General features: G+C 41.3%; 1 protein-coding gene across 1 annotated transcript in view; it reads left to right on the top strand.

The window, feature by feature from the left end:
• LOC132833272 (acid-sensing ion channel 5-like) overlaps nt 1–22,964 on the top strand; it is a 229,085-nt gene that overhangs the window by 134,247 nt on the left and 71,874 nt on the right. Inside the window, exons 4-6 of the mRNA XM_060851434.1 lie at nt 5,974–6,116; nt 6,278–6,284; nt 15,998–16,145. Of these exons, the coding sequence (XP_060707417.1) occupies nt 5,974–6,116; nt 6,278–6,284; nt 15,998–16,145 (298 nt within the window). The remainder of the gene's footprint in view (nt 1–5,973; nt 6,117–6,277; nt 6,285–15,997; nt 16,146–22,964) is intronic.

Raw genomic sequence — 22,964 nt, 5'->3', positions numbered from 1 at the left:
TGCAATCCAGGAGCCTATGTTGGTCAGCCCCAGCAACCTCATTCCCCATTGAGCTCCCACCCCAACTACATGTCACATCTTACTCCCAGTAAAGATACCAGTAGGACAGAAACTATAGCCCCCACAGCTTATTGATCCCTTGCTGCAGGTTCTCTTCCAGGCTGTTGAGGAAAGATGAATGGTCTTGTTTTGCAGAGATGACAACAAGAGGTACTTGTGCCAATAAAGTGGTCTGCACAATGCTGACAACACATCGGTCCACCAAATGAACCTGACTCCAATGCCACAAAAAGATACAGTTTACCTTCGGAGTAATGAACACTGTCCATAACTGCAAAGTCACACTCATAAGGGGCATCAGACATTGTAAGTGTGAGTGCATAGGACTATCACAGAGGAGCAGCACATACAAGCCTCAGCATAAGACATTATATATAGACTGAATATATGACAGCTACTTCATGTTGGTAGGATTGTGCAATTGCAAAGCACTTGCAGCAAGTGTTCAGGAGCTGGCTTTGTCATGTATGTTCATGAAACTCTTAGAATGATGACTGACCCTCCTACCTCTTGACAGAGTAAATCACTCAGGAAGCAATCCCAAATTGATGGTAGTGTATTGGATGTTTGGATCTCCACCCTCTTCAATTTTTTTCAAATTTCAGATTAGAATCCCTACAAAGTTGAGACAGGCCTTTCGGCCCAACACGTCCACACCGACCCTCCGAAGACCCTACATTTACCCCTGAGTATTGCATCTAACCTACACACCCTTGAACACTATGGGCAATTTAGCATGATCAAATCACCTGACCTGCACATCTTTGGACAATGGGAGGAAACCAGAGCACCTGGAGGAAACCCACACAGCCTCAGGAAGAATGTACAAACTCCACATAGACAGTCACCCGAGGCTGGAATTGAACCACTGTGATCAAAGCATGAATGCTAACTGTTGTGACACTGCACTGCCCCAAGGAGGGCACCAAACTGGCAACCATGTTCTATGCCTGTGCCTATGCGACTCTCAGGATGCAAATCAGGATACCTCTACTCTACAGTTATCAGAAGTGCTGATAGAGTGAAACACTGTGCATATCCTTGGGTTCATTATTTTTCTTTGCCACTCCAATTACCAGCAGACAGTCCAGAGAGGGGGCATTACTGGATCAGATCCTGTGACATGAGCTTGGACAAGTGAATAAATTGCCAAAGTTTAGGGACACTGAGATGTCGGCTAGCCAAGGAAAAGGTCAAGGAGCAATCTAAAGTAAAATTCTTCAAAGAGAGAACATGAAGAGACAGTCAACATAAAAGTGAATCCAATCTTTTAATTATTCAATTTGTGAGATATGGGTATCACTTGCTGGCCAGCATTAATTGCCTGTCTCTAGTTGCTTTGAGAAGGTAGTGATGAACTGCCTCTTGAACCATTGCAGTCCACCTTGGTTGATCCATAATACCATTAGGAGGGAATTCCAGAAGCTTGACCAAGCGACAGAAAAGGAACACGAATATATTTCCAAGTCAGGATGGTGAGTGGCTTGGATTTGAACTTGAAAGTTGTTTTGCTGCCCACGTTCTTCTCAATGGAGGTAGTCATTAGTTTGGAAGCTGCTGTCTGAGGATCTTTGGTGAGTTTCTGCAGTGCATCTTGTAGATAGTACACACTGCTACTGAGCAATGGTGGTGAAGGGAGTGAATATTTGTTGAGATAGTGCCAATCAAGCAGGCTGTTTTGTCCTGGATGCTGTCAAGCTTCTTGAATGTTGTTGGGGCTGCACTTATTCAGGCAAATAGGGAGCATTTCATCACACTCCTGCCTTGCACCTTTTAGATAGTGGACAGTCTTTGAGGAGTCAGGAGGTGGGTTACACACTACAGTATTCTTAGCCTCTTATCTACTCTTGTAGCCATTGCATTTATGTGATAAGTCCAGTTGAGGTTTTGATCAATGATAACTCTCAGCATGTTGATAGTGGGGGATTCAGTGATTGTAACACCATCAGTTGTCAAAGGGCAAGTTACATTGCCTCTTAGTGGTGATGGTCATAGTCTGGCATTTATGCGGCATGAATGTTACTTGCCATTTGTCAACCCAAGCCTGGATACTGGCCAGATCTTGCTGCATTTGGACATAAACTCTTCAGTGTCTGAGGAGTTATGAATGATGCTGAACATTGTGAATCAACAACAAACATCCCACTTCTGACTTAATTATGGAGGGAAGGCCATTGATGAAGCAGCTGGAGATGGTTGGGCCCAGGACACTACGCTGAGGAACTCCTGCGGAGATATCCTGGAGCAGAGATAACTGACCTCCAACAACCACGGCTATGTTCCTACGTGTCAAGTATGACTCCAACCACCAGAGAGTTTGCCCCCGATACTAATTGATTCCAGTTACGCTAGGGCTTCTGGATGCCACACTTGGTCGAATGCAGCCTTGATATCAAGAGCTGCCACTCTTACCTCACTTCTGGAATTCAGCTCTTTTGTCCATGTTTCAGCCAAGGCTTTAATGAGATCAGGGGCTGAGTGGCTCTGGCAGACCCCAAACTGGGCGTCACTGAGCAGGTCATTACTGCTGGGCGGCACGGTGGCACAGTGGTTAGCACTGCTGCCTCACAGCGCCTGTAGACCCGGGTTCAATTCCCGACTCAGGAGACTGACTGTGTGGAGTTTGCACATTCTCCCCGTGTCTGCGTGGGTTTCCTCCGGGTGCTCCGGTTTCCTCCCACAGTCACAAAGATGTGCGGGTCAGGTGAATTGGCCAAGCTAAATTGCGCGTAGTGTTAGGTAAGGGGTAGATGTAGGGGTATGGGTAGGTTGCGCTTCGGCGGGTCGGTGTGGACTTGTTGGGCCGAAGGGCCTGTTTCCACACTGTAAGTCTAATCTAATCTACTGAGCAGGTGCTGCTTGATAGACACCTTCCTGTTGATGACACCTTCCATCTTTACTGATAATAGAGAGTAGACTGACGGGGCACTAATTGGCTGTGTTGGACAGGACATATCCGGGCAATTTTCCACCTTGTCAAGTAGATTTCAGTGTTGTAACTGTATTGGAACACTTTGGCTAGGGGAGCGGCAAGTTCCGGAGCACAAATCTTCAGCACTGTTATTGGAATGGTGTTATGGCCTGTAACCTTTGCAGTATCCAGTGCCTCCAACTATTTCTTGACATTATGTGGAGTTAATCAAATTGGCTGAAGATTGATATTTGTGATGCCGAGGACCACTGGAGAAGGTCGAGATGTTCATTCATTTGGCACTTTTGACTGAAGATTGCTGCAAAATCTTCAATCATAAATAATAAAAAGATAATAAATCTGTAGAAACACGGATGGAATAATGACATGGAAAGAAAACTGTCTCAGTGATAGGAAGTGTAGTGTGGTAATGAATTAATGTTTTCTCAGTCTTGGAGATTTGTTGTATTAGTGTTGTCCAAAGATCAAATCTGTGTCAATTATTCTGCCAATTTTTATAATCTGCCTAGAATTGGGTGTAAGGAATTACATTCTAAAGTTTGTAGATTTTACAAAACTTACAAGTTTTAGTAATGATGAGGATAGCTATAGATTGCATAGATATAGAGAGAAGCAATGGGCAGCAACCTGATGGATAATGTTCAATGTGGAGAAAATACTTTCTGATATTATTTTGGAAAGTATTTTCAGCATTATATGAATTTGAAATCATATATGAGGAGAGTAACTTTGATGTTATATACACAAATATCTGAAGGTTGATAGGATAAGTGGATTTTTTTTAAAGCATATGGATTACCTGAGTTTATAAATAGAGGAATTGCATATTTTAAAAAAAAACATTCTGGAATTCATAAATCATTGGTTTGACCTCTGTTGGTGTACAATGGGTAAGTCTGGACACCAAACTCCAGGAAAGATGCAAGAAATTAGACTGGGAACTGATTAAATTTACCGTGATGTTACAGGGGTGGGGGATTCATCCTATCTCAAGAGAGATAGATTGGAAAAGTCATTTTGAAATAAACCAATTAGATGCAAAACATATAGGAAATTATAACAAATAAAATCAGAAATTGGTGGAAAAGCTCAGTCGGTCTATCAGTATCTGCGGAGACGGCAGATCTGGTAGGCAGCACAGTGGCACAGTGGTTAGCACTGCTGCCTCACAGCACCAGAGACCCGGGTTCAATTCCCACCTCAGGCAACTCTCTGTGTGGAGTTTGCACGTTCTCCCCGTGTCTGCGTGGGTTTCCTCTGAGTGCTCCGGCTTCCTCCCACAATCCAAAAATGTGCAGGTTAGGTGAATTGGCCATGCTAAATTGCCTGTAGTGTTAGGTGAAGGGGTAAATGTAGGAGTATGGGTCTGGGTGGTATACGCTTTGGCAGGTCGGTGTGGACTTGTTGGGCTGAAGGGCCTGTTTCCACACTATGAGTAATCAAATCTAATAAAAAAATAAAGTGAATGCTTCAAGTCCTGTAACCCTTTTACCATGTATAAGTCACAAGTCAGCAGTGTGATGGAATGTTTCCCATTTGCTTGGATGAGTGCAGCTCCAACAATGCTCAAGAAACCTGGCATCACCCAGGACAAAGCAGCCTACTTGATTGACATTAGATTCACTCCACTTAGTAGCAACAGTGTGTACCTTCTACAATATGCATTGCAGAAATTCACTAAAGATCATTAGACAGCATTTTCTAAATCCAGGATCACCGCCCATGAGAGGGACAAGGGCAGAGAATAGCAGATACATGAGAATACAAGTTCGTCTCCAAGCCACTACTGTTCTGCCTTCAAAGTATGTCACCATTCTTTCCATGACTTGGAGGTGCCGGTGTTGGACTGGGGTGAACAAAGTTAAAAATCACACAACACCAGATATCGTCCAACAGGTTTATTTGGTAACACTAGCTTTTGGTGCACCGATCCTTCATCTGATGAAGGAGTGGAGCTCCAAAAGCTAGTGTTTCCAAATAAATCTGTTGGACTATAAATTGGTGTTGTGTGATTTTTAATCATTTTTTCAGTATCACTGGGTCCAGATCCTAGAATTCCCTCCTTAATAATGTTGTAGTTCTACCGACAGCGAGGAGAAAGTGAGGACTGCAGATGCTGGAGATCAGAGCTGAAAATGTGTTGCTGGAAAAGCGCAGCAGGTCAGGCAGCATCCAAGGAACAGGAAGAAGGGCTTATGCTTATCCTGTTCCTTGGATGCTGCCTGACCTGCTGTACTTTTCCAGCAACACATTTTCAGTTCTACCTACAGCACCTGGACCGCAGTAGTTCAAGAAGGCAGCTCACTGCCACCTTCTCAAGGATAAATAGGGACAAGAAATAAATGCTGGTCCAGCCAATGCCCACTCTCACAAGTGAATAAAAAACTTAATCACTGGATAAACTTTCTTTCATTTCCTTTGAAAAATCCTGAAAAGGTATTATTGTTAGGTTAGAAGGAATACTATCAACTATCCTCAAAATAGATTATACAGGAGATAATTCAGGCATTTCAAACTAAATTGAGCTTCAATAATTTTCAGAACAATGATAGTTTGAAATTTAACTTCTAAAACAGCGAGGAAATATTATTTTTGAAAAGTTATATTGACTGTAACATCATCATGATTAGTAATAAAATGGGTGGCACGGTGACACAGTGGTTAGCACTGCTGCCTCACAGCGCCAGGTTCAATTCCCGCCTCAAGCGACTGACTGCGTGGAGGTTGCACGTTCTCCCTGTGTCTGCGTGGGTTTCCTCCGGGTGCTCCAGTTTCCTCCCACAGTCCAAAGATGTGCGGGTCAGGTGAATTGGCCATGCTAAATTGCCCGTAGTGTTAGGTAAGAGGTAAATGTAGGGGTAGGGGTATGGGTGGGTTGCGCTTTGGCGGGTCGGTGCGGACTTGTTGGGCCGAAGGGCCTGTTTCCACACTGTAAGTAATCTAATCTAATCTAATCTGTTCATGTTTTTATTCATTTGTAGCCAGAAATGACAGATAATCCCTCCCTTGGTTTTGTTGATGCTGGAATTTCATTTGTTATCCATTCACCCAAGGAGCCACCACAAGTTGAGACAATGGGTCTTTTGGCTGGAGTTGGAATGCATGCCTATGCAGCAATACGGCAGTTGAAGATAAGTTGAAAATAATATCCTCAACAAACTGAAATCATCTCCTCAGATTGCTTTGAGATTTGTTTGAAGTAATGACTAAAATTGAATAAGACAAAGTCTTGTTTCTCATGTTGTAAAGACCAGTTTTATCTTTTGGACTGTGGAGCATAAAAAGGGAAAAGGTACTGTTTTAAACCAATAAAACCATGAAAGAACATGTTGCAGCTTTTAAAATGAGGAACTGGAATTCATTGTGAGTTGTATGTACGATGTTTCCTTATTCAGTGTAGGTTGACGACATGAGGATGGATGACACATTCGGCTGAATCTTTACCTAAGTGCATGTTGTATTGAGTTTTTTGGAGAGGTTCATCTTGCAAGACCCAGTGAGATTTCTCGCAGTATTTTAACAAATGTCCCTCATTAATGGCATCCACCCCAATGGCATCCCTCAAGTAAAATTCTCTCTCCATCTTACCAGGCACCAGTCCTGGGACAATTTGCTATTCATTGGATAGCATTCATTGAAAGCCACAGTGTCATATAGCATGGAAACAGACACTTTGGTCTAACCAGTCCATACTGATCATGTTCCAAAATTAAACTAGTTCCATCTGCCTGTGCTTGGCCCATATCCCTCCAAACCTTTCCCATTCGTGAACGTATCCATATATCTTTTAAATGCTGTACCTACATTCACCACTTACTTTGGCAGTTTATTTTACACATGAACCACTCTTTGTGTAAAAATGTTGCCCCTCATGTCCTTTTTAACTATTTCTCCTCCCCGACACCCAAACCATATTTAAAGAGCCATCATGTACTTGCATGAGCATTGGCATTCTGAAGCTGTTCTGCTTGATTCCAGGATGAATCTGAACATATTGGAGAAGGAGAAGAGGATGGTGCAATTGAAAGAGTCCTCTTCCTTGAGGACCAGCAGAGGATGCCACCCCACCAGGCTCTTGAGAACCTGGTCCAAGATTGCCTCTGACCTCCTCCATGGATAGGTTGGCAGCAGTCATGGAGGATCACATTCAATACCCTCAGGATCTGTTGGAGAGGAACCCAAACCTGCACTTCATCATTGCAGCCATTCATCCTCAGGACCAAATGTGTGGCAAGTCCTGGATGAGACACCTGGTTTGTACACCAGGCAATCCATTCCTCACAAGGAACTAGAGTGGTGTCAGAAGACACTCAGCTATGGGTGAAAGCCGTCCTACATGACTCCCTTGCAGTATATGCTTTATCATATCAACCCTTATAGATATTTTTGTCCACCTTCACAACTGTCATTCCATACACCACCACCACCCCCCCCCACCCCTCCAGACTGCAGCCCCTAATTCCTAAGAATAAATTCTTGCCAAGAAATCTTCCCAGATAAGTTATCCCTAATAGCCCCTCACAGACTAGCTGCAATGGAGGCCCAGAACTGACTATGATCCACTCTGGAGATGGTTGACACATGGCATGCATATGAGATGGATGTAGTACTCATCTTGTAGAACAACAAAATGTCTGCTCCCTGACTGAGGACTGCTGACCAGCAAGGCAACATGCCTTATGTGACTGCAATAATCAGTATGCTATGACATGGATTCTGTGAGCATGCAGGTGGTGCTAAGTGAGCAAGTGTTAAGATAGCAAGTGAGCAGCCCTGAGTTGCAGCATGGCCCAACTCATGAGCTAGGTGCCTGGCCATGTGCATAAACCTCCTTTGCAACAGCTTGTTTGCAACAGGATGCTCATTTTTGGTGCATTCTGCATTGTAAATCAATTCTTTCTGAACATCTTGCAAGTGGATCAGAGAGGTCCCATGATGTGTTTAGTAAGCATTGGATGCCGACGTCCATGGATGAGGGTTGCATATGGCTGGTAGCCATGATTCATGTCCTGAGGTATTGTTGTTACTAAACAAAATGGAGACTGGTCACAGCCAACCATGAACTGACGTCACAAGTACCTGCTTCTACATTGACTTTTCTTGATTTACAAACTGTTTAATATACTTGGTAATGTAGGAAGATAAATATTAATGAGGTGAGTAACTATATTAGTAAGATATTTAAAAGCTATAAATACTACCTCGTGAGAAAATAACCTCACTACTTAAGAAGCATAACATAGGAGTGAGGCACTCCTAACGTCCATATATGGCTTGCTGGAACTGTTATCTAATTCAGCTACAAATCCTACAAGCCCACATTGTTTGAACCCCTATGAGATTCCGCTCCTGGCTCCATATCTGTGTGTTTAAGGCAATTTTGCCTATAGGCAGCACTCTGATTGGTTTTCAGTTGGCCAGTTGTTGTTTATTCAGGAGGGCCTGTCATAGTGACAACGAGGCAAAAGTGAGAACTGCAGATGCTGGAGATTAGAGTCAAGATTAGAGTGGTGTTGGAAAAGCACAGCAGGTCAGACAGCATCCATGGAACTGGAAAATTGATGTTCGGGGCAGGAGCCCTTCATCAGAAAACAACTACTTGATTTAATCCTGAAGGAGGCTACAACCCTGTATGTGGACAATAGAATAAAACCATCTCGCTTGCAAAGAGGAAATAACTGAATTACTCTCTCCCTCGAGTGGAGAAGTAACATCAAATATTCAAGCAGCCTTTCTCACTCACCATTTCCCTGTAAACTGCTCCCTCTGTAAATTGCCTGTTAAAAGGGGAGACCACCTTCAGAGACGACGAATGGCACATGTGCAAACAATACAAACAACTTCCTCTTTTCAGCAAAAAATTAAAATAAAGTGGAATGAATCAAAAGAAGGTCATGCATTAACTCCTGTAGTTCAAATTAGATCCAGCAAATTGTTACTTTCAATGTTTTATATTAACCACTTTTTTTATCCTTAATGTCCTTGTCTCCTTATGTGTGTATTTGTTGCAATGTGGAAGTTGAATCCCTCTGTTAATTAAACCAAACATCCAAACATCCGGGTTTCCTCCGGGTGCTCCGGTTTCCTCCCACAGTCCAAAAGATGTGCGGGTCAGGTGAATTGGCCATGCTAAATTGCCCGTAGTGTTAGGTAAGGGGTAATGTAAGGGTATGGGTGGGTTTCGCTTCGGCGGGTCGGTGTGGACTTGTTGGGCCGAAGGGCCTGTTTCCACACTGTAAGTCTAATCTAAAAGCTCACCTTGCCTTGCCTCATAATCTGTTAAAATATGAATGACTGAAAACTCCTAAATTCCACTGTTTAAAGAAAAATAACCATTTATTTCTTTAACTCTAATAGTGAACACTAAACAACTATTCATAAATCCAAGTCCCCCATTTTTTAACTACTTACTGTCTGACCATAACACTATAAAAATATGCTGTTCCAATAAAAAGACTTATTAAACTTAATTAACTTAATTAAAAAGACTTATTAAACTTAGTTAACTTAATCTCAAGGCCACACAGTCTCTTTCTTCTTCGCTACCTTCAATCTTCCAGCTACTGATCTCCCTGGGTCAACTTATTTTATTGCAAGTAGGTTTTACAAGAAAAGGTACCTTTGATAAAGAGTGTTTTCTAATTTCTTTGAGAACAAGATTTTCGATTGGCATGATTTGGAGATGCCGACGTTGGATTGCTCCAACCACCTGATGAAAGAGCAGAGCTCTGAAAGCTAGTGCTTCCAATTAAACCTGGTATTGTGTGATTTTTAACTTTAGTTTGGCAGTTAGCTCTCCAGTTCTACGGCAGTTACTTGGCAGATTGATGGCAAATGCTGTGTGACCAATTTTCAAAATGCTCATGCGTTTTATAACCCCCATGACACATTAAACTCATATAATTTGATTGGTTTCTGGATGTCAAAACAACAAACTCAAATTCAATTGGGTTTTAGTATCCTGGACATAATTCAAACTGATTGGTTGTATTTGAATTGTTATCAAAACTGCAACCAAAACTCAGGTATCCATTTAACAGCTATTTCCTACATGTATCTATTTTGGAAGAGCTCATCTCCCAGCCTTTCTATTTGGTCAGCTGAGCATGCACTTTTAAATTTACTTCAAAATTCAGAAAACATTTCCAATTTTAAAACAAACATATGCTTTCAACTTCATAGCAGTATGTGTATGGATATTTCAGGAAGGAGTAAAATATAAATTAAAGATCAATAAGTTAGCAATTCATTTTTCTTGTTTAGCATTGGTTAAAAGAATTCTGTTACAACAAATAGGTTTTTTCTTATGAATGAAAATACCTGAGTCAGGCAGTTAGGTAGAATCGGACTTAGTCTTGTTTTCACATCAGTAGCAATTTTAGGAACAATGGGATTTGATTTACAGTGTACTAGCTGAGTGTGTCATAATTACGTTATTGGTATTAATGGTAAGAATAGTTTATATGTGTACCATTTTAATCTCCTAAATAGTTAGTAACAACTTATTGAAAGTCAGGGACAGATTGGTGTTGTGACCATTGCCCTATAATTCTATGCAGATGTACTTATGGGACTGGGAACTGTCAGGCATAGAAAGAGGTGAATCTTGTCCCTGGCCCAAAGAAGTTTCCCCTATATAATACTGTGAAGTTTGAGCTGGTGCACCCCTCACTCAGATTTCAAATACTCTTCCCTCACAAATCTCCACTGACTGCCAACTCAGTGAAGCAACACACTGACCATTCCCATACTCAGGTTGAGCTTTACTTTATACTGCAGCTTGTGTTCTCCTCAAGGACCTCTTGCCTTTTACAACATTACTGCCTAGTGTTAATCCTGCCACTTTGCCAGCTGCTCAGTGATGCTGTGGACATTAAGTTTGTGCACAGTGAATATGGCACTGAAATTTCACACCAGCATCACAAAGCTATCGATAACACACATACATATGTATATACACTGACAACATCAATAGTGACCCATGTACCTCTTCAACTTCTATGCATGGATGGCTGATATGGAAGCAGCCAAGATACTAGTGACATGTTTGAGCAAGACTCTTGGATCGTGCTCTGGACACATTGTGGATACCTGAGGACTACATGTCAGGAGGGCATGGCAGTAGATTGCCAAGATGGTGAGGGATGCGTGCAAGCATCAAGTTGGATCGAGTGTGAGAAATGCTTCAGTAACTTGCTGATTGCTGCCAAAAGTGGCTTATTGCGTGCAAAATACCAGCTATTGGCAGACACAGCATATACGCTAAACAAAACCTCGGAAGGTTAATTGCAGTAACCATTGTAAATATCAAATAGGAAATAATATTAAGAACCAGATGAAAAGGACTCCCATTTGAATACAACACATGGACACCTCATTAGATTTTCTCTCTTGTCCTTGACATACAATAGCTAAGAGTTGAACAAAACTAAGGGTGTGACCCTGGAACGATGAGATATTCAATCTATGGAAGAGAGGATCATTCTGATACCCTGAATGTCCCCAAGTGATCTTATGGATAACGTAAAATGTCCCCTTTCAGGTGCACAGTGCCTACAAGTTACTGTTTTCAGAATAACATTGTGAAGAATGGCTTAGTGGATGATCCTGGTGAACAGCACTTTTTATAGTGTGATTGAAGGTTTCGAATAGATGAAAGATGCCAGAGAAGCTGAGACAGACAACAGGCAATGCATTAGGTGGAGTGTGGAAAACAATCACTGGAAATTGATAGGATCTCAGAATGTATCCTATGAGTCACTTACATTCCTCTCACAAACTTCAGTAGCCTGCTTCTTCCCCTGTAGTGCTATGATAAGCTTGCACCTCTAAGGGCATATATTTTAAATTACAGTCAGTTATGAATCACTGAACAGGATGTAATGTATTCATCTCAGGACTTGACCATTAGGATGAAGCAGCAGAAGTTCAGAACAGGTGGACAATACTCTCCCAGTAAACATTATCTGTCCATGTCTTACCTTCAAACAAATGCCCATGTTATTCTTTCACTAAGTCTTGTGTGTGATTGGTGGCTGTACGTAAAAGAAGAACATAACAATACCCAGAGAAGAACATCATCTTGGTGGTGCTCTGTACTATAGCTCTGAAGTCAAACCTGGGCCAAATCAAGCAAGGGTGACATGGAGTCAGAGATGTACAGCTTGGTCCAACTTGTCCGTGCTGTCCAGATATCTGAAATTAATTTAGTCCCACTTTGGCAGCACTTGGCCCATATCCCTCTAAACCCTTCTTATTCATGTACCCATCCAGATGTCTTTTAAATGTTGTAATTGTATCAGCCTGCACCACTTCGTCTGGCAGCTTATTCCACATGATCCTCTGTGTGAAAAAGTTGCCCCTTAGGTCCCTTTTAAATATTTCCCTTCTCACCCTAAACCTATGCCCTTGAGTTCTGGACTCCCCCCAACCCAGGGAAGAGACCAGGTATCTTTCCCTATTCATGCCCTTCATGATTTTATAAATCTCGACAAGATCACCCCTCAGCTACCAATGCTCCAGGGAAAAGAGTCCCAGCCTATTCAGCCTCTCCCTATAGCTTAAACTCTCCAATGCTGCCAAAACCCTTGTCAATCTTTTCTGAACCCTTTCACGTTTCACAACATCCTTCCTACAGGAGGGAGAGCAGAATTGCACTCAATATTCCAAACGTGGCCTAACCAATTCCCTATACAACATGACCTCCCAACTCTTATACCCAAAGCTCTCATCAATAAAGAAAAGCATACTAAACACCTTCTTCACTAGGCTCTCTACCTGAGACTCCACATTCGAGGAAATATGAATCTACACTCCAAGGTCTCTTTGTTCACAACATTCTTTAGGACCTAGCCATTAAGTGTTTAAGTCCTGTCTTGATTTGCCTTTCCAAAATGTGGCGCCCAACATTTAAATGAACTCCATCTGCCACACCTCAGCCCATTGGCCCATCTGACCAAGATCCTGTTGTTCTCTAAGGTAACCTTCTTCACTGTCCACTACACCTCCAATTTTGATGTCATCTGCAAACTAACTATACCTCCTATGTTCAAATCCAAAGCAGATTTCTTTCCCAGAAAAACACTGTGAGTTTCATGGTCATCAGTAGATTTTTAATTCCAGGTAGGCTTTTGACTAGTGGTGTGCCGCAGGAGTCCGTGCTGGGTTCCCTGGTTTTTGTCACTTACATAAATGATCTGAATGTAAATATAGGAGTTACAGTTCGTAAATTTACAGATGACACTAAAATTGGTGTTAGAGAGTGAAGAAGGTTACCTCAGAGTTCAACGGGACCTCGATCAGATGAGCTGATGGGCTAAGGAGTGGCAAATGGAGTTTAATTGATAAATGTTAGGTGCTGCATTTTGGAAAAGCAAATCAGAGCAGAACTTATGCAGTTAATTGTAAGGTCCTGGGGCATGTTGCTGAACAAAGGGATCTTACAGTCCAGTTTCATAGCTCCTTGAAAGTGGAGTCACAGGTAGATAGGATAATGAAGAAGGCATTTGTATGCTTGCTTTTTTAGTCAGTGCATTGAATATAGGAGTTGGGAGGTTATGTTGCACAGGTTATACAGAAGACTGGTTAGGCAATTTTTAGAATACTGCAGCCCTGTTATAGGAAGTTTGTTGTGAATCTTGAAAACGTTCAGAAAAGATTTACAAGGATGTTAACATTGTTGGAGGGTTTGAACTATTGGGAGAGGCTAAATAGACTGTCTTATCGGAGGCTGAGAAGTTACCTTATAGAAGCTTAATAAAATAATGAAGGACATGGATAGGGTGAATAGTCAAGGTATTTTCCCCAGGATAAGTGAGTCTAAAGCTAAAGGTCATAGGTCTAAGGTGAGAGGGGAAAGATTTAAAAGGGACCTAAGGGGCAACGTTTTCACACAGAGGATGGTGTGTGTATGGAATGAACTGGCAGAGGAAATGGTGGAGTCTGATACAATTCCAACAATTAAAAGGCATCTGGATGTGTATATGAATAGGAAGGGTTCAGAGAGACATTGGTCAAATGCAAGCAAATGGGACTAGATTAATTTCAGATGTCTTATTGGTATGGGTGAGTTAGACTGAAGGGTTTGTTTCCATGCTGTAAATCTCTATGACTCTCTGACTTCGTTGTGGATCCTCTTAACCTCACAGTTAGTTTTTGGACTGCTTCCCCTTCTCCTGATTCCGGTCATCTCAGCCACATCTCAAAGGGGCAGGATACACCCTGTTGTTTGGGCTCTGAGCCCACGTGCTCAATTTTCTCTCTCTCTCTCTCTCCTTTCTTGTCTTTTTCTTTTTATTTTATTCTTCATCTTCTGACGTCATAGGGCAGCTGAGATGGAGTTGACAGGGTGTCAATTGCAGCGATGTTGGTGCTTGGAGCAAGCACCACCAGCTGCAACAGGTCAGGAGCCTGCATTTGAGGACTTGTTGGGTCATCAGCTGTGGTGGACTCCTAGCTGTGGTAGGCATGCATCATGGTCTCAGTGGGTCTTCGGCTATGGCAATGTCTGGAGTGAGAACTCCTGGCTGCAATAAGCCTGAAATGTGGACTCCTTGAGAGCCATGCAGATACCTTGCAAATGCCCTGGAGCTGTGTTTGTGGACATGTTCAGAAGATGAAATCAATTTGAGTAATTCTTTTTTATTATTTTTGTAACTCAAAATGGCTGTATTGTTGCAACAAAACAAATTTCATTATATTTTCTCAATATATGTGACAATAAATAAATAAACACACATAAAATGAATAAATAAATAACTTAAATGCATAAGAGTTTCCATCCTCAATCAAGCATTCCAACATCTTTGGCTTCAAGCTTCCGAGAACCTTCTTCTCCAGCTTTATCTTCTTGCCAGGAAATGGGTCTTTCTTACTTTCTGCCTGATCAAATACTACCTCTTCTTCTGCATCAGGTTATGCAGTCTGCAAACACTAAACCATCTCGAAAACCTGGCTGCACCATATTGGACAGCACTCAGGACTAATCAAGATCTCTGAATCTCATCCTGAGCAATAAGCACCCTTGTTTGGAGGGAGCTGTGATTGTTATGGAGCTAGAGCTTTTCTCAGGATACTTGAGTGGTGTTGGATGCTACCTCCACAAAGAGTTCGGCTTGTTTCCAATTTCCATCTGTAAGACTTTGGATGTCATTTGAGGCAGTTTGGATTCATTTATAATGAATAATTTGTAGGCAACTCTCATGGAAACAGACACACACATATACACACACACACACACACACACACACGCACACATACACAGACACACACACACACACACACACACAAAGGAAGGTCTTGAAATGGTTGCACAGAATGAGTAGTGGCTCTTTCTGTTCTCCATCAATGTGCTAATAGCAACATGAATACAGTCTACAATATCTGGTCAGCAGATACTGCACAGCTCTGCAGCTAGGCCATGGAAAAAAAAAGAAGCAGCAGAGTTGACTGCCATGGTGCAAGAGGCAAGGTAAATTGGTGAATAGATCTAGGGCCCAAGTCATCAGTAGAAAGGCTACAAGGCTGAATTATTACTTGTCTGGAGAGATAAGGTCTCTCCCTGTTTTGGTACTACAATATTTCCAAGTAGGTGAGCCTATTGCTATATCCGCAGTGCTAAGGTTACTCCCTAGTCCTTCTCTTTCTTCACATGGGCTGAAGAGATAGTACTGAAAGCCTGGGAATCCTACCTCCTGCTACACAAGGCTAGTACTGCTGAAGTTGTTTGTCATGGTTTAATTGGTTTAAAAACATTTAATTAGTTTACTTAAAGTATTTGGTAATTTTAAACTATTATGTTATCAGTGTTCTGAGAAGATTTTAGCTCTTTGTAAAGAAGATTATTATGTTATGTTCATAAATACCAAGTGTTAAATACAATTTTCACTAACAGTTAATAATGATCTGTTCCCATAATGGTCTGTGTCATTGAAGTTGCAACTGGATATGTTTATCTTGGGTCAGTATAGATGATAAAAAAAAAATCAGTTTTACTGTAATTTACAGACTGTAAACCAGGAGTATCCTTGGGGAGAATGTAATCCTAACATAAAACTGGAACATCATGACACATATACAACTTATGGCTGTTTACAAGAATGTAAATCAAAGCATATAAAAGAACATTGTGGTTGCATACCTTTCCTCCTCCCAGGTTAGTATGATTTTTTAAAGTGTACTTAAAATGGGCTAAAAGACAATCTGATACTGTAATCCTTTCAGATTTACAGAATTATAGAATTGTTGCAATACAGAATAAGGCCACTTGTGTGTCATGTCCGCAAGATAACTCATCGAGAATCCTTTTCCCTGCAGTCCTGATTCTTTTTTTCAAAAATGTGCCTTGGTTATAATATTTTTGGGAAATATCACAAAAACATTTCAATTTGAACAAAATGTACAATAACACACAACCTGTCTCCATTAACCATGTTTTATTCAAAATATTTATAATACACGTAATACTTACAAAATGCATTCCATATTATACAGCCATATAATTTGAATTAGAAATCAGAATAAGTGTAAACATGTAATATTTTCCTTAATGCACCATGCTATCTGATGTACCTAAATACATTTTCAATATTCTTGATTTATAATGTACATTCTTTGTAAGATGCAAAGCCTGAGGGATTCTGCAAGCTTCTAGCTCTTCAGTACACAATGGTTGAATAGCCTTAGATAATGACCTTTCCCCATTATGCCTCTGCAGCATCTGCCCCAAGCTTTAATTTGTCCCTTTGCTGGATCTTACAAATTGCCTGTCTGCAACATTTATTGAAGAAAATTTCACGCACTGGAAGATCAGGAAGTTTTGATCAGACTGAAGAGTGTCTTTCTCAGTTGATAACCTTCAAGAAATAGTTGATGTTTGTCTTGCTGTGTATCCTTGGGAATAGTGCATAGAGTACAAAGTCCTGCTTCACAAAGCATTTTTGTAAGAACCTTGACAGAAACCACTCCACCTCTCACCAAACCCTCTACAGAACAGTCTCTTCACCACCACAGCCATCTCAAGGACAACATGCAGAAATGGTGAGACTCCAGGAAAGATCGGATGGGAAGGGCCTTTCTCACAGAATCCCCATAATGTGGAAGCAGGCCATTTGTTCCATTGAGTCCACACCAGCCTCTGATGAGCATTCCAAACAAACCCATCCCTCTAGCCTATCTTTGTAACCCTGCATTTCCCATGGCTAATCCAACTATCCTGTACATCCCTGGACACTGTGGACAATTTAGCATGGCCAATCCACCAAACCTACATATCTTTGGGCTGTGGAAGGAAGCTGGAGCACACAGAGGAAACCCACGCAGACACAGGAAGAATGTGCAAACTCCACACAGAGAGTTGCCCGAGGGTGAAATCGAACCCAGGTCCCTGAAGCTGTAAGGCAACAGTGCTAATCACTGAGCAACCATGCTTTCTCATTAGCCACCAAGCTACATCTTGGTGAATAAAAAAACAAAGTATGCTGAAGCCACTCAGCAGGTCTGGCAGCATTAGTGGAGAGGGAAACAAAGTGAATGTTTTGAGTCCAATATCACTCTTCTTCAGAACTTGTACTTGTTTTTAAGTTCTGGCCATGACACATTCACTGTTGGCAGTCTACACAGGGAACCATTCGACAGGATCTTTTATCTCATTTTCCCACAGTATTTTGAGGAATGTACGTGCTGATGGACTGTGGTTAAAGATGTTTGTCTGCAATAAAATCTTCAAAACGGACAGGTAGTATGACAAGGTTTAAATACTTGAAGCAGCTGCGACAATGTGGCTTGACTCCTCCTTCAAAACACAGTAGTCAGGTGGAAGCTCAGCACAGATTGAGGTTCCATGCACTGCTTGATGTAGCTACACACAGAGGTAGCCAAAAAGGATGACAGCAATGTTGGTTATGGACTTCTCCCCTGTATCTAAATGTTTGTAAATTGTGTCCCTGTGGATGTAGTCTATTTTTGATCACTCGATCAAGTGGAAGGCTCAAGTGATCACTACAGTGTAAGAGTGAAGAATGGGCCAAATCTGTGACATGTACCAAAAACACTTTACATTTGAGAATCCAGTTCTAAACTACATTGGAGAAGGAGCATTGGTTCTTGTGATAGATTTTTATTTGACTATACACTTTATTTATTTTACTATACACTCCTTTCAGATTTTAGGTCACGTTCTGATCCCTCAAAAGCAAGTACCCAGGAACTTTAGGTAATCTGAACTGACAATAAAGGGGACAAAAGATTGGTTGAGCCAGATTAGAGAGAAGTGGCCCCATTCTTATTTCTATACCATGACTCCTACAGAGGCTTGTGGATGCTGACCAATCTGCAAACTGATGATTAATCCAAACATACAACAATGCCACAGTCCATGTACAAACAGGCATCAACTTGAGCATTTTTAAAAATTTATTCATGGAATGAGGATAGTGCTGTTTAGGGAAGCATTTATTACCCAAAAGGCAATGAAGAATCAATGATATTGTTGTGGCAGATGCCCTTCACAAGACAACATTACTGAACCAGATAGATGCCTTGATTGTTTGAATAATCACCCATTTAATACTTACATCATTCTCAATGGACTTAACAAACAGTTCTATGGAACAGATCAGAACAGAAGAAAGAAGGAAAACCTGTTCAACTCATACTTGATTAGAAAGTTTTGTGTTTTCCAACAATTAACTGAATTTGTGTTACTGACATTTGGGCAGTTGGTTCCCACCTCAAACATCCTTTTGGAGAGCATGCCCATCATGTCATTTTGTGATATTCTGTTAAAGGACTCATAGTACATGCTGATGAAGTAGGTGTCCAAAACCTCTCATTTGCTCCTGCACACTGTAAAACTTCCCAAAAAAAAATTGTTTATTTTTAGAGAACTAGCAGCCTTACATCATGCAGAGCTCACGGTTAATCAAAACTCTCCTACATATGATCAGCTAAGCCCTCCAGATAGAAAGCAAGAATGCCTTGATTAATGTTGCTTCCACAACATGTAGACAAGCTATCTCTAGCAATCTTCCAGACTTAATCCTCAAGGATGAGCTTCTTTCAATAAGAGTATAAAATTATAGGAAATAGGAACAATTCAGCCCCCATAAGTTTGCTCTGCCATTCAATATTACTTATGTTCCATTTCCTACCCTTCCCCATAATGCCTCATTTCCCTACTGATCAAGAACCTATTCATCTTGGCCTTAAATATACACAAGCACTCTGCCCCAACAGCTGTCTGTAACATGAAGTCTCAAATACTCACAACCCTCAGAGAAGAAATTCCTCCAGTATGAAACTAGTAACCCTTAATTCTGAGGCTGTGTTCTGATGGGAGTCTGCCATGAGGAGAAACATCCTCTCAGTGTTTACTAAAGAATCCTATATCTTTCAGTGAGAACATCTCTCCTTCTCATAAATGCTAATCTCTTTAGCCTGTGCTCATTCAGGCAGTCCTTCCAGTCAGAGGATTAACCTAGTGAATCTTCTCTGAACTGCCTCCAATGAAATAATAGGGGGATCAAAACTGCTCACAGTATTTCAGGCCTTTGACAAGGTACCGCATGGTAGGTTGTTGAGTAAGATGAAACCTCATGAGATCCAGGGAGAGATACCAATTGGTCACAAAATTGGCTTAACGATGGAAGACAGTGGGTGGTGGTAGGGAGTTGCTTTTCAGACTGGAAGCTTGTGACTAGCAGTATGACACAAGGATCAGTGCCGAATCCACTGTTATTCATCATTTATATCAACAATGTGGATAAGAATTTAAGAGTTATGGTTAGTAAGTTTTTGGATGATACCAAGATTGAGTGGTGTAGTGGACAGTGAAGGTGGTTATCTGGAAAAGAAGTGAGATCTTGATAAACTGGGGAAATGGGCTGACAAATGGCAAATGGAGGTCAATAAGTGTGACGCCTTGCATTTTGGAAAGTCACATCAAGGTATGAGTTTCATGGAAAATTGTAGCACCTTAAGGAGTGCAGCTGAACAGAAGGACCTTGGGATTCAAGTGCAGGGTTCTCTGAAAATGGAGTCACAGGACAGTGAAGAAGGCTTTTAACACATTGGACTTCATCAGTCAGGGCACTGAGTATAGAAGTTGAGAAATGATGTTGCAGTTGTACAGGATGTTGGTGAGGCCACACTTGGAGTATTGTGTTCAGCATTGATCACCTTGCTAGAGGAAGGATGTTATTAAACTGAGAAGAACTCAGAAGAAATTTGCAAGGATGTTGTCAGGCCTCAAGGGTGTCAGCTATAGAGAAAGGTTGGATAAGGTGGGACTTTTTTTTCGAGCGTAGGAGACTGAGGGGGGATCTTGAGAGGGTATAAGATCATGGGAGGCATGGATAGGGTGGGGAATGGAGGACTAGAGAGCATCAGTTTAAGGTTAGAGGAGAAAGAATAAACAGGAAGCTGAGGGATAACATTTTTAGACAGAGAGTGGTACACATTCAGAATGAGCTGCCAGTGGAATTGGTTGAGGCAGGTACATTAACAACATTCAAAAGGCATTTGCACAAATGCATCGATAGGAAAGATTTAGAAGGATATGGGTCATGTGCAGGGAAATGGGATCAGTGTGGACGGACATTTTGGTTGGCACGGACCAGTTCGGGCCAAAGGGCCTGTCTCCATGCTGTAGGACTCTATGACTTTATAACTGACCCAGTAGACTGAGGAATGGCAGGTGGAATTTAATTTAGATAGATACAAAGTGTTGCATTTTATTGGGTCAAATCAGGACCAGACTTATTCAGGCAATGGTAGGGCCTTTGGGAGTGTTACAGAATGAGGAGATCTGGGATTACAGGTTCATAGTGCCTTGAAAGTACAGTCACAGGTAGAAAGGGTGGTGAAGATGGCTTTCAGCATGCTTGTTTCATCGGTCAGAGCACTGAATAGAGGAATTCTGATGTCTTGTCGCAGTTAGTGAGGCTGCATTTGGAGTACTGTGTGCAGTTCTGGTCACTCTGCTATAGAAAAAATATTATTAAACTCGGAAAAGTACAGAAAGAATTTATTAGGATGCTACCTGGAATGGAAGGTTTGAGCTATAAGGAGTGGTTGGATAAGCTGGGACTTATTTCCCTGGAGCATAGGAGACTGAACAGTGACCTTATAGAGGACTATAAAATTATCAGAAGCTAGATAGAATAGGTAGAGTATCCCCATGGCAAGGAAGTCTAAAACTAGAGGGCAAAGGTTTAAGATGTGAAGGGAGATCAAAAAAGATTCCGGGGACAATCTTTTCCTCACAGAGAGTGGTGAGCATCTGAAACGGACTGCCAGATGTAATGGTGGAAATGAATACAATTTTGTCATTTAAGAAGCATTTAGACAGGTATCTGAAGGGAATTGATATGGAGGGATAAGGACCAAATGCAGGCAAATGGACTAGTTTAATTGAGAAAAATGGGCAGCATGGGAAAATTGGGCCTTTCCATGCTGTATACCTCCATGACTATCGCTCTATGTGGTTATGTCAGCATCTTACTCAGATAAAGTAAGACTTCCCTACTCTTCTCCTCCAGACCTCTTGGCATAAGGGTTAACATTCAATTAGCCTTCCTGATTATAGATTTCTGTGTTTCATGCACAAGTCCCCCTAAGTCCCTTTGTCTTGTAGCTTTTTGCAGTTTTCTCCATTTAAATAATATTGTTCTTTTCATCTCCTTTTCAAATTGACAACGTTAAATTTTCCAACTCTTTGCCTACTTACTCATTCTATCAATATCTCTCTGCAAACCATTTATATCCCTCTCTCAACTTGTTTTTCCACCTGTTTTTGTGTTGCCTGCAAATTTGGCTATGGTGCGTTCACTTCCTTCCTCCAACTTATTAACATATATTGTAAACAGTTTTGGACCCAGCACTGATCATTCTGGAAGCCCACTGGTTACAAGTTGCAAACCTGAGAAAGAACCCCTTATTCCCACTCACTGGTTCCTGTCCATTTGCTAAAATACAATCACCAATCCTTCCATTTTGAAGATCCTGCCAGTGACCTTAAAAAGCTCACAGCAGTATTTAATGGTAAGTGTAACAGTAAGTTGGCTACTCGCAACTACCAGGTGGATATCCCCTCCTGGTGCTGACCTGCCTCCACAAACACTTTGGACCATTGCTGTAGGATATATTTCTTAAAGATTGCTCCTACCCTCCCCTGAAATTCACCTCCTGAGACTGAGAAAGTTCTGTGCAATATGGTAATTGGTGTGCTCTGACATAGACCAGATCCCTTTTAATATTTTAGAGTTCAATTGATGTTACTTATGCCATACACATTCTGTCCAGTATTAGTTGGTGGCTCTGCAAATGGAAGAATCCATAGATTTTTTTTTCCTCTAAATATTTGGATATTTGAATGAATAATAAAGTAATTGTAAAAAGTAAGTCCCCATTATCTTCCATGCAGTACTATTTTTAATATAATTTTTTCCTTATGTATTAATACATTTTGCTATTTTGACATACTTTGTTTCACTCTTAAAGCCGGCCTGCTCTTGTTAGCTGCATTACTGAAGTCTTGTGACTAAAGTGGAGGATTCCCACCTTTTCTTTGGCTTCACTGCATAATTATTGTTGTCATAGCCTATTAACCGATTCCTGCCTCTAACAGATTTACTGAATGATCAAGCTCTTACAAGTGATCTCCTACCTTCCCCACAACCTCCCAAATTTTCTTTCCCCATTTAATAAGAGTTGCTTAGGCTTTTAATCTGCCCAACTTTATTTGCTGCCTTTGTGCTCTCCTAGGTCTGAAATTTAGGACTAGTGTTTCACTTCTGGACCTTAACTTCCTTTTCTGTGCCCATGGTCTCCAATTGTGATAAATGTCCAGCATTTAAACCATTCACTGCAGTATCCTTCCTTGTTAAGGATTGCCATAAAGATTTTCTGCCAGCAATTTCAATAATTGGTGCTTTGCATTGCTGGCAGAGTTGCGTGAGCATGTGATTTATAGTTG

This window comes from Hemiscyllium ocellatum, chromosome 36 (assembly GCF_020745735.1).
Source record: "Hemiscyllium ocellatum isolate sHemOce1 chromosome 36, sHemOce1.pat.X.cur, whole genome shotgun sequence".
NCBI lineage: Eukaryota > Metazoa > Chordata > Chondrichthyes > Orectolobiformes > Hemiscylliidae > Hemiscyllium > Hemiscyllium ocellatum.
This window is presented reverse-complemented; position numbering and strand designations above follow the sequence as displayed.